This window comes from Crinia signifera, chromosome 12, assembly GCF_055691185.1.
Source record: "Crinia signifera chromosome 12, ASM5569118v1, whole genome shotgun sequence".
In the NCBI taxonomy this organism is placed as follows: Eukaryota; Metazoa; Chordata; class Amphibia; order Anura; family Myobatrachidae; genus Crinia; species Crinia signifera.
In genome coordinates this window covers 39183452-39196445 of record NC_139228.1, presented here as the reverse complement: position 1 = coordinate 39196445, position 12994 = coordinate 39183452, and the positions used below count along the sequence as shown (strand labels likewise).

The 12994-nt window shown below is 46.0% G+C and overlaps 1 protein-coding gene across 2 annotated transcripts in view; it reads right to left on the bottom strand.

The window, feature by feature from the left end:
* ZFYVE1 (zinc finger FYVE-type containing 1) overlaps nucleotides 1–10878 on the bottom strand; it is a 29244-nt gene extending 18366 nt beyond the window's left edge. Inside the window, exons 1-3 of one of the 2 annotated variants that reach the window (XM_083167171.1) lie at nucleotides 8614–10878; nucleotides 6159–6663; nucleotides 328–542 (exon numbers count right to left, since the gene is read on the bottom strand). In XM_083167171.1, coding sequence (XP_083023297.1) covers nucleotides 328–542; nucleotides 6159–6663; nucleotides 8614–9105 — 1212 coding nt within the window. In that variant the 5' untranslated portion in view covers nucleotides 9106–10878. The remainder of the gene's footprint in view (nucleotides 1–327; nucleotides 543–6158; nucleotides 6664–8613) is intronic. The other variant, XM_083167172.1, reaches the window with a different exon arrangement.
* Between the last annotated feature and the right edge of the window lie 2116 nt (nucleotides 10879–12994).

Here is a 12994-nt window from a genome sequence, read left to right as displayed (position 1 = left end):
TAGAATGAACACTACTCTCCGCTGTGTTGCTTCTAGCACAGCGTGGTCTGTATTTCAGCACAATATGCAAATCAGATATATGCTAGAAGCACCACAGCAGAGAAGAGGAACTGCATGGCTTTTGAAAGAGGAGAATGCTAGAATGAACACTACTAAATGCTAATGTGCTGCCACAATCTTTGATATAGACCAGGGTATCCTGGCAGATAAAGTTAGCAGCTGAAGACTTCAAGTCTATACCTGACAGCAAGTCTTTTACAGGGCATCTGCCACAAACTCTTCAGTAAAGACAGTATATCATAACATAACTCTCCCTGGTCACGTTACCTTCAGGGCCTTGTAGATGACACCAGGGTGTCTAGATGAGCGTGTGGTGTTGTTTTCCAGCTGCTGTTCTACCGCTCGTCTAAGACCTGAGAAATCAGTCGGTGGATTATAGGTGCGAGTCCCCTTGTAATGTATAGAACTGAAGGCTTCTGGGAAACGGCCAAGTCTGCGGAATCGGTCCTGGATTACCTTCTCCGGTATTTCGGAGGTCTTTTCTACAAAAGGCATATTCAAATATGATAAGTTAGAACAATCAATAGCATTCACACAACACGCTCTGCAGCACCATAAAGGTGAAGAAGAAGCCCACATTCTCCCCCTGAGCCGCCCACAGAATCGCATGCAATTTCAGCCAAGCCTGCCCGGCTCACAAGCAATCCAAGAGACTTGTGCCACGTAGGCTCCGATGCAATGCAAATGGGACCATGCATCGTACCTGCTGTCAATCACCTGCAATTTGGACTCTTTTCCTGCGATTGATTGCTGCAATTGCAGGAAAAGAGACCAAATTGCAGGTAAATTGCCTAGTGTATGGGGGCCTTTAGATACAGGCTGGAACCCCATCATAGATTACTCAAGAAAAAAAAAACTTTGTTTAGAGCAAACTATGACTCTCCAGCTGTTGTGAAACTAGAAGTCCCATCATGCTTTGCAACAGTTTTGCAATTAGGGAATGCTAAAACTATTGTAAGGCATGCTGGGATGTGTAGTTTCACAACAGCTGGAGGGCCACATTTTGGACATGCCTGGTTTATAGTTTTATTGACTTACATCTTTTAAAACCTAATTGTAGTAACTACATTAACTGACCTCCTTTGAATTAGATGCCTTCAAACACTCATCTGTGTGACTTTTGTGGACCACTAAAACCATCACTAATCTACTGATGCATTAGAATCCCTTTGTTAGACTAATGGAAATGGAATATCTTCTAATACCCCTTTTACACCAAAATCCCTGGTCGGACCCTGGTCTTTGAACGCAGGAGTTTCCAGGGTTGGACCCAGCTTCATACCCCATTTACACAGCACTGTGACCCAGGTCTGCGCCGTTTACACTGAACCTGGGTCAGCACTGCTTTTCCCTATGGATGACATTAAACATGTCCATTTTAGGACTGATAAACTGCCATCCAACCTTCCCTCAATGATTTAAAATGAAAATGAAAAGACATGACAAGTTAGCATTGAAAAATGGGTACTTGTGGATTATCACGGCTCCCATCGCATGCCATATATAGTGGCATGCGATGCGATTTTTGCAGGTTTTTGTCAAAATCACATGCAATTTGATCGCATGCGATCGCTTACGATTTTTCACTGAGAAGCATCCAAATGCATTGGAATTAGTATGAAACATGTTCAATGGCCCCCAAATGGCATTTTTGAGGCTGTACCACCCCCACTATCAACGCGAATCCGAAGCGTGGCGAGTGCAGCGAGCCTGCGAGGGGCGGCGGTACGCGTCCTACGACCTTTTCATACCCCCACTATCCACGTCGGCGTGGAGTTGATAATAGAAAGTGTGGCGAGCGCAGCGAGCCACCGAGCCCGTAGCGTGGCGAGCGCAGCGAGCCCCGCGAGGGGACGCGGACACCTGTGAAGCCCGTGAGGGGACGCGGATACCTGTGAAGGTATCCACGTCCCCTCGCCACACTTTCTATTCTCAACTCCACGCCGACGTGGATAGTGGGGGTATGAAAAGGTCGTAGGACGCGTACCGCCGCCCCTCGCGGGCTCGCTGCACTCGCCACGCTTTGGGTTCGCGTTGATAGTGGGGGTGGTACAGCCTCAAAAATGCCATTTGGGGGCCATTGAACATGTTTCCATACTAATTCCAATGCATTTGGATGCTTTTCAGTGAAAAATCGTATGCGATTTTTTCGTATACGATGGCCCCCCTTCCCCTGCAGCAGACCGAATCTCACATGTGCTCCCCCCAGTCCCCCCCCCCCCCCCAAAAAAATACTAATATAAATGATACTGCATCCAATTAGGATTTCTGTGTGCACTGCCCGTATCCTTCCTGGCTGCTGTCATTTGCCACTGCAGCGCACTGTGAAAAGGCGTCCCGTGCTTCTGGTATCCTTTCAGCACTACCCGGATGTCCCAACCTGGGTTGGGACCATTTACACCGCCCACGACCCAGGTCCAACCAGTGTTCAACCCTGGTCAGGACCTGGGTAGGAGACCAGTGTTACTGGACCTGGGTTGACCCCTTTTACACCAACGTTGACCTGGGTCCAACCTGGGTTATTCCTTGGTGTAAAAGGGGTATAAGCAACTCTTTAGTTTGACCACCAACGACAGAGGTATGTTGGAGTCTATGGGCCTGATTCACACTGGTAGCAAGGCTCCAATTTTGCAGATGGACAAAACCATGCTGCACTGCAGGTGGGGCAGATGTAACATGTGTAGAGTTAGATTTGGGGGAGTTATTGTGTTTCTGTGCAGGGTAAATATTGGCAGCTCTATGTTTACACTGCAATTTATATTTCCGTTTGATCATCCCACCCAAATCTAACTCTCTCTGCATGTTACATCTGCCCCACCTGGTTTTTGTCCATTTGCAAAAATTGCAGCATTGCTAAAACATCTGAATGAGGCCCTATGAACAATTTAGAAATACCAAAATAAACCTGATGTGAAGGAGTTTACATTGTAGGTTTGGAATATATATATTCTATATAAATAAATACTTGGCACAGTAAGAGATATGTAAGCAGATGAGATTCTGCTGAATGACTGTAACATAAGTAACACAGTACAGAGATGTGCGCTAGCAGACTGCTCCAAGCCAATGAACATGATACACTTAAGGGGACACCCTTCACAAGACCAGACATGACTCATCTCAGAAAATACATTTGGGGGCATGGCCATACTTGCCAACGATTGGATTTTAGAACCAATAAATTGTCAATTACAGGGTACATGCGATCTAATAACAAAAATCCCTGCCTGCACAACTATTTTGCCTTGCGATATGGACTATGCGGGAGCGCGCATCACATCGCAAAGGCAAAACAAACACAGTGCAATTTGAACTAGAGGGCCAATTCTAGTTGGCTCAGTAAGCTATGAGGATTTCAGGTTATCAAGCACCAGAGATGCTGCCCGTCCAAGTGCCCGCCCCTGAGGATTTCCCTCTTTAACATGCGAGGGGATGTGTAACGAAAACACATCCCCTTGCATGTCAGTGAATGCTTTCACCTGCTTTGACAAATAAAAGTCTGTGGAAACTGACTTATTTGTGGCCCCTGAAACACCCATGTCCCCATATTAATGCCCAGCGTTTTTAAGGGGACACCCATAAGACGCTGGGCGTTCCCATTCCCCGCTGCTATCCGCCCTGATCACCCCGTTCTGAGCCAACCAGAATGAGGGCCTAGATGTGATGTGATTTGAACTAATAAGTCTAAATCAGAACCTTGGCCCTTATTCAGATCTGATCACAGTACAAATTTGTTCTCAAGATGGGCAAAACCATGTGCACTGCAGGTGGGGCTGATGTAACATGTGCAGAGAGAGTTAGATTTGGGTGAGTTATTTTATTTCTGTGCAGGGTAAATACTGGCTACATTATTTTTACACTGCAATTTAGATTTCAGTTTCAACACATCCCACCAGAATTTAACTATCTCTGCACATGTTACATCTGCCCCACCTGCAGTGCACATGGTTTTGCCCAATTTGAGAACAAATTTGTACTGCGATCAGATCTGAATAAGGGCCCTTGTGTGGGCACCTTCACAATTTTGCAGCCCCACAGAAATCTATGGGGGCTGCAGCTGCCACGGTCCCTCCTTCATACATTCCTGGGATTATAAATAAATGAGAAACCTGCCGAATACAGGAATATTGTATTATTTGATATTGACCCAAAGAAAGATCTCTCCCCCATCCGAATGTATCAGCAGACGTATTAAAGTGCTACAAGCGATAACAAGCAAATTTGGCAAAGCAGGAAAGAGCTTTGTCTGCTTATGCAGTTCGGACGGTCACCTTTGCAGTTCAGGTCAGTCTGTGGCCCCATCAATGTGCAAAATTAATTGGTAATAACAAAACTGAGGTCAATAAGTCATTAAATGGTGGATTGTAGTTTCTTCAAATGAACTGTAGAAGGCGCCAGAAAACAGGCTCCTTGTCCGTCACTTGTTTGAACACAACTGCAAAACGTGACACTGGGAGAGCAACACTGTCAGCATTGCAGATATGTCAGTGACACAGACACACTGGAATGAAGCATTCAGGAAAGTCAGGTCCATCGCCTGATCAGGTGTATCATTAGGCCTGTGTCCCTCTCCAGAAATGTAGCGAGTCATGCATTGCTTGGCCAGTTCATTTGATCACGTGGTTTGATTACTGACATACTGTACGCCTTCTTAAGCTGTCTGCCGTAATGTCTAGCAATTATAGCCAATATATTTTCTATAATATTTTATAAATAGATTTTCCTTTATGTGGTTGAATCAAGGGTGGGGGGGTAACTAGCACCTACAGTCATGACGTTAACAGATCGTTGCCTGAGCACAAACAGGCTGCATTGGAGCCAATTTGGCCACCCACGTGTGTGGCACAATAACCCTCCATACTGGCAACTCAAGATGGACAAGAAAAGGTAGGGAACAAAAAAAAAAAAAAAAAAAAATGGTTTGCCCAGAGTAAACGCCCCCCATTTTCCTTGAGCTCCCCTGGGAGGGCTAACATCCGACTTGGCACCTGATGTGCCATTTTTTACATGCAATAAATCGCATACAATTTAATAGCATGTAATAAGGACTCCCAGGGAGCTGCTGGGGAAGTTCAAGGGAAGTCGCATGAGATACATTGCGTGTGCCAAAAAGCACCTGCAATGTGCCGCTGATGGCTGCACATACAATTCATCTGACTCTGAACCACACACCGGGTTGGAGTGAATGTCAAACACATGCGATCTGACCCGATATGTCAGCCCAATCTATCGGAATCGGGTGAAGTCGGGCCAACTCGCACTAGTGTATGGGGACCTTAACACGGAGTGATCTCTTTAGTTCTCCACATATCTAATTGAAATAGACCATTATGATGGCATGTGGTTTAGGCAGCAAATGGAAGGATTAGGTGTAGCCGAAAGGGTTGGAACAGTCACCAGAAAGCTGTAGCATCACAAATCTGGTCAAGAAGTGGTGGTCACATGATTTCCAGTGTCTCCACGATTAATGTCCATATGGTCAATGCCAATTTGGGCGTGAAGACGTGATGTATGATATGTCAACATGCAACACCCACAAAATGTTATATGTACAGCTACAGATGTGTCCTTCTATATCCAACCTCAATACGCCATGGCGTAAGCGAGTCTTGCGGAATAAAATGATAAGCACATTGCACGAGCAGGATTTGGTAGGGAGAGTGACTCTGCTGAGACCAAGAAGAGCTACTGTATGAAAACAGGAGAAGGGAGAGTATTACTCAGCAGCTGGATACAGCAGAGAAAAGGAGACCGCAAGTGAAGATGGTCATGATAGGAGGGTGTGGTGTTTAGGAGAGGGCCCAGCTAATTACCAGCTTCCTGTCCAGAACACCACATGATATGCTTAGCCTTACTACCTACATTCATCTTGTGCGTTAACATTTCAGATGTAAAATCAATGATTTTGGTTGGATAAATAAATAACACTTATCTGCTTAACTGCACGGTCAAAGAGGTCCAATTTCAGGTTGACTATACACAGCAGCGCCATCACCTACTGTATGCATGAAAACTGGTCCTGAAGAAATGTGTTTGTGTAATGTAGAGTCGCACGTCATCAAATAATCTAACATTGCGGCCAATGCATAATGACTCACCTGATCCCAGCAGCTTGGTGTGTACAGTCTCATGAAAGATGATGACACCAGGCCCCAACGTGGACAGCGGCACATCTAACCCGCAGCGTGCCGTAGTGGCTTTCAGCTCCTTGGTAAAATGTTTCAAGTAGGCTTCAGAGGCATCACCAAGGAACTTAAATAGGTCATTGTGCAAACGGTCGGCATGAGTTCTATAGATAACAAGATCTGAAATGGCCAAGACTTTCAGCAACAACCTTGTTCTCTGACTCAGGTTGACAGTGGCTCCAAGCAATCCTTCCGTATCAATGACTACAACTTTATGGACGGGATCAAGCGCTGCCCATACACCAACCGTGCAAGACTCCTGAGCAGGAGAGGTTTTGAAAACCTCACGTCCATAAAAGAAAGTGTGGTTAAGGGTGTGCGATTTGCCGTCGCCTGTGTTTCCAAAAATCGAGACAACTTTTAGCAAATCATCAGATTTGCAATCCAGTTTCTTCAGGAAATCATCTTCATCCTCCACCTTAAAATTCAGAAAACAGCTTGTTAAAAACCTTTTTTGCCATAGTATACCTTCAGGCTAGCTATCGATAGATGTGGATGAACACTAGCGCAATTTATATAATATACATTTATTTTGTAATTATTATAAACTCTTTCTATAGAATGTAATTTAAAAAAAAGGTATAGAGCCCCTGGGGGGGGTTAGTGGGAGCTGAAATGCAACCATGTTGCACTGCATAAGACTGGCAATCAATGACTCTCTGATGCCGGCCTGTGTCCTGTGTTCAGACACAATGGGTCCTGCGCAAGTTAACGAAAATCAGTATATTGCAACTGCACCTGAACGGCACTTTTGTGACCACTGACATATTGTATCGGAGCATGTCTCTATTGCTACCAATGAGGGACATGATACCCAAGGTCACACTCCAGGCAATTGGAACTGGAAATTGAGGGATTCATTTGGATCTTTTTATAGAACTTTTTCCATTAGGTAGAAGTAGTACATTCGGAACCAACACCACTTGGAATTTGCTTGTGGGGAACAAATTGTCTAGTGTTCATTTTAACTCCCTGCATCTTTCAAAACCTGTGCAGTTCCTCTTCCCTGCCTGTGGTGTCACTCTCTGCTATGGTGCTTCTAGCACAGGTCTGGTCCGCATATCAGTGCTGAAATAGACTAGACCTGTGCCAGAAGCACCACAGCAGAGAGCGACACCCCAGGCAGGGAAGAGGAACTGCATGGGTTTAGAAGATGCAGGGTGCTAGAATCCTCCATACATTTTATAAATCTATTAATATGTTACTTAATACTAGCAATTTTGGATGTGTCATAGGCTGTAATATGCCCATAAAGCCACATAATAAACAGACCCCATTACATCCTTGTAATAGGACTTTTAGAAGTCTGAGGAGATGGTCATGTCTATCCAGGGCTTGCTAGCGTAAGGTCGGCTGCTCAGCCTATACACAACCAAGGCAATATGGTGGATTATATAGAGATATATTTTGCCTGTTAACATTACCCTGTGTTCCTTTAAAATTAATTATACTCTTGCATTGGTAAAATGGTTTTCCCCAGGCCAGGGAGCATGGAAGCATTACCACCTGACCACTTCATACATGATGTCTGAGGTAAATCTCCAAGAAAGGGTTCCTACAAATGGTAATTGCATATTAGATTTATGGTAAATATCTGTAAAAAAACAAATAGCATAACAATTAAGAATAATTTCTATAGGCCTACTTTCCCCTGTTCGTCTATCCTCTCCAGCTTTTCATTACATTCCCATGCTTTTTGGTAGAGGAAACCATTGTAGAAGATCTGCTTGCAGAACACTAATGATTATATAACCCCAGTGGCTATCCCAGCACTTTTATTTGCAAACAGAAGACTGAACACAAAGTTAGAACCTAGGATATTGGTCACTTCTGGGTGGTTGCTACACAGCTGCTCCTGCACAGAAACTCATTTCCTTGTCTCGCCACCATTATATGTGAATTGCAAAAGGTATGAAAAAGGAGTGCATGGGTAGGACCATAGGGGGCCAGAATCTGAGGGACATCACAGAGTCTGCCCAATTCAAAAGGAAGAGGTCTACGAGGAAAACATTTTGTTGTAATTAATGTCAATGGTGGCTGTAGACCTTCGAAGATGCCACGCCACACCTTCAATTGAGGGGCTAAAAATTTGAGTTGGGGGTGGTTAGTAGGTTGAAGTTTGCCTAGGGTGATGAAAATCCTTAAACCAGCTTCTCATCACCCAAGAAAGCTCAAACTAGCAGTCTGTAGCTAAACACAGCGGGGATAACCTCTACTGCAAACCCAATACCCCCTAATATATAATTAGGTCATCTTAGCTGACCAGAGACAGTTGAGAGGTTGTAATCCAATAGCATTTAAAAATAAACTGCTATGCTTTAAATGCACCAATTAAATGTAATATGGACAAAATCCCATCTAGACCTACCTGAATCTCTTCCATTTTATCCACCAGAAGAAAACTGGCCACTTTCTCAGTCATCTTCTTTCTCTGGGTCTCCTCGTCCACCTTTGCTTCATCCTGCGGCTCTGGGATCTTGGTAATTTGGTAAAAAGACAATGGATGTTTTTTCTTGCTCCCTCCTGAGTGAATCCGCTTTTGACATTCAGCACAAAAGTCTATTTTACAGGTGAGACACCTTACAGTTGCCCGCTGTCTAGTTCCATTTGTATTATTGTGCGTGGCGCTTGTTCCTTTACACGAGGAGCAATAAGGGACATAACCAGGTTGTAGCCGGATCCGCTCATGGTTCTGAAGTCTCTCTTGCTTGTGTAGAACTTCCTCACATCGCTGACACTGTACAGTATTACACTCATCACATTCAAACACCGCTTCATCACTGCCGGAACACGCAAAATTCTCTTGGCACATTAATCCAGCAGCCATCGTTCTATCAGCTGCTGGCCCCTGGCTGCTCATTTTGTGGCTACAGCACAATTTACTCGTAGATCACTATTTAAGGACAGAGGTAATATTTACTTAGGACCTAATTAATTTTTTGCAAAATAACAAAATTATATATATTTCTTAATCTATTTTAAAACCCCCAAAATATATTTATAGCACTCTATATGCTGTCAGACACTTGTTACCGTTTGCTCATTAAAAAGACTTGCGCAGGAGTTCCCTAAAACATCATCAGAGATCACCTACTGGACTTGGGGTATGCCTTGCAATCTGAAATACACCTCATTGTAAAAGGCCTTTAAAATATTAAAGGTCTGCCCTCAAAACCATCAGTGAATTCTACAAAAAAAACTTGAGAGATGGTCAAATGAACAGAAAATGTATAGATTGGGCTTGATCAATAGAAAGATACATTAAAAACAATAAAATGAAGCGACTGGCACATTAATAAGTACATAGATACCTGCCAAGACATGTAAACAGAAGTATTGCTTCCTGAGATGCTATTTCCTGCTGTTATGAAAGCAGATGTGTCACTGGCTGAAGTCTCATGTACACACGGAGACAAATACTCATCTATGTCTGCCTTCCAGAACTGATCTCTCCAATATAAATAATTACTCTGCGTGCTGAGGGAGAAGAAGAAAGTATCTGGCAGAGATGAATAGGACCGCTAAAGCCAAGTTGGGAATAGAATTAGAATCGCCGGGATGTTACAATACTGAAAAGGATCAGGAGGCAGATGCAGGTAGCAAAGGTGACGTCAGCCAAGATAGATCTTTTTCAAATAAGGGTCAAAGATGTTTTTTTTTTTTTTAAGAAGTCATTGTCTACTACACCGCCTTCGAGGGAATGCCGCTCCAAGTATAGGAACAGTATTTTTAAATTAGGGCTCAAAATAAACAAAGTCGTCTTCAGTGATCTCCATGGGACACTGCCCAATATGAGAGATATTGTGATGCTATCAATCTAAATTATGTAGGATATTTGGTAGAGAAGAAGCTAAATCCACAGGGATCTTATGGCGCCACTCATGGGAACAAACAGAGGGATGTTATGGGATCACTGATAATAACAGAGGGATCTCACAGGATCACTGATGCAGACACACACAGGGATCAACAGCTAAACATATACACACAAGGATCTTAAGTAATCACCATCCAATCATACACACTGGGATCTTATGGGATGAACATGTCAAACACCCACAGGGATCACTGACCCGAACACCAGTACAGAAACACACTGGGGAATCTCACGGGATCACTGAACCATATACACACACGCAGAAGGGAATCTTGTGGGATCAATGATCCAGACACAGAGGACCCAATCCCGGGTTGGCCCAGAGAGACAGCAGAGGATCCGATGCAGGAGGCCGGGGCAGGTTTATTAAGGTTGGGTGCTCTACTTAAATCTCAGGGCAGACGAGGGTCCGGAGGCGGCTGGTGTCCGGAATACCCTGCGGACACCTATTGTTTACCACTCAAGCCGGCAGTGACTCAGGGATCACACCGCAGCTCCTCGGCCGTGGCTGTCCCAGCCTGAGCAGGAAGCGTTTCCCGGGAGTAGGAGGAAGCACGGAGAGCGCTGTGTAGCAAGGGGGGGTGGGGGGTTCCCGTTTCTCCCGGGTCAGGTCCCCGCCGACTCCTGACACCGTGAATCAGCTGATCGCTCTGAACTTCGGCTTATTTACCGTACAGGGTGACACGGCAGACGTCACGGTAGGGCGGGCCTGGTGTATGCCGGGAGTTGTAGTTCGGCCACGTATCGCCAACGTCTTTTCATCCGGCACACGGGACTTCCAGTCCCAGAATACAGCGGGGCGCTGCAGCATGATGGGAATTATAGTTTCCGCTGACCAATAGTTACAGTCTTTAAGGAATATTTACCATTTGCTAAATAACATTTCCTATCGCTGCTGATCGCTACAATAATAATAAGTTATCATTTAACCAGCGTTACCCGCATAGTTGCCAAGTCAGCTTATAACAAGCGGAATTGGGCTTGTTTTTTTCGTGAGTTGCTTATTTTTTGGGATGGTTGCTTGTTGCTTGTGTTTGGGCTTATCATTTTTTAGTAGCTTGTTTTGGGCTTGTTTTATTTTGGTCTTGGTGTTGTTTTTCTCTGTAATTCAGGGGTAGATTTATTATAGTGGTGCTAAAAGCGCCGTTATAACACTTCGCCTCGCTACTGAGGGGAGAGCGACAAGATCTACTAAGATCTTGCCCGCCGAAGCGGGGGAGCGCTAACTCCCCCCTCCGGCGATGTCCCCTCCAGCTGACAGCGCATCAGTTAACACTGACGCGCTGTCTGCTTCTCCCCGGCCGGGATCTCGCTACTCACGCGAGATCCCCAGTGCAGCTCAGAGCCAGCAGCAGGGACATCGCTGTCATATCATAGCTGCGCTATGCCTCCTGCCCCACACCGCCGCACGCTTGACACTCGCTCTGCGGGTGTCATAGATCAGGGGAAGCGCTATCCCCTGCTTTAGCGCATGGGGATAGCGCATATGCCCCTTATCACCCCTTAATAAATCTACCCCTCAGTTATTCAGCACAGAGATAAGTGACAAACAAATGTGAGAACTAGCCTTATAGAAATGGTAATGACTCCCATTATCTATGTTGCTGCTTGTGTGTATTCAGTAGGGCTAATCTGATTTTAACAATGATGCTTGTAAAGGCCCCCCATACACTACGCGATTTGACCCCGATTTCACCCGATTCTGGAGGATTGGACCGAGAAATCGGGTGAAATTGGCCAAATTGCGTAGAGTATGACATCTGATCTGATGCACGGTCCCGTGCGCATCGGATCAGATCCAGATGTCGGACGGTCTGCACATAAGATTAATCATGTGCAGCCGTCTGGGGGGGGGGAGCATCAGGAGCAGGCTGGGAGTGGGTACCTGTCCGGGGAGCGGCAGGAGCAGGGACTGGTCCGGGGAGCGGCACAAGGTGTAGCGGCAGGCAGCGGATGGTTGTGGGTACCTGTCTCCCAGACTCCTGACTCCCAGAGTGGGTACCTGTCCGGGGAGCGGCAGGAGCAGGGACTGGTCCGGGGAGCGGCACAAGGTGTAGCGGCAGGCAGGGAGCGGGGACCACGGCGCAGATGATGAGCAGAGACCGGGGGCGCGGCGGGAGAATAGAAGGAAATCCTATTCAAAAGACTGAGCGGCCGCTGATTGGCTGGGAACTCAGGCAATCAGCGGCCGCCCGGTCTTTTGAATAGGATGGTTTCTATTCTCCCGCTCGCCGTGGGGACCGCAGAGCAGCGGGAGAATAGAAACCATCCTATTCAAAAGACCGGGCCGGACTGAGTTCCCAGCCAATCAGCGGCCGCTCAGTCTTTTGAATAGGATTTCCTTCTTTTCTCCCGCCGCGCCCCCCGTCCCTGCTCAGCATCTGCGCCGCGGTCCCAGCTCCCTGCCTGCCGCTACACCTTGTGCCGCTCCCCGGACCAGTCCCTGCTCCTGCCGCTCCCCGGACAGGTACTCACTGCCAGCCTGCTCCTGATGCCTCCCCCCCAGATTTTTACATGTGATAAATCGCATCTGATTTATCACATGTAAAAAATGGCACATCAAGTGCCAAAACTTATCAAGCTCCCCCGGGGAGCTGCCCGGGAAGCTCAGGGGAAATCGGGGCTGACTTGTCCTTAGGACAAGTCGCCCTAGTGTATGGGGGCCTTAAGATTGTTCTATTTTTTTTAAGATGCGCACATTGCACAGCATAAAAAGTATGTGTTTTTTGGTCATCAGTTGCTTGTTTTAAATTTCAGAGTTGGCAACATTGGTTACCCGCTGTTTACATACGGAGACACGTCGCGGTCATGTTTAAGACGTATAGTCGCGGCTAATGCCATACCTTCCAAAATGACCCTCTCCAGGAGGGAC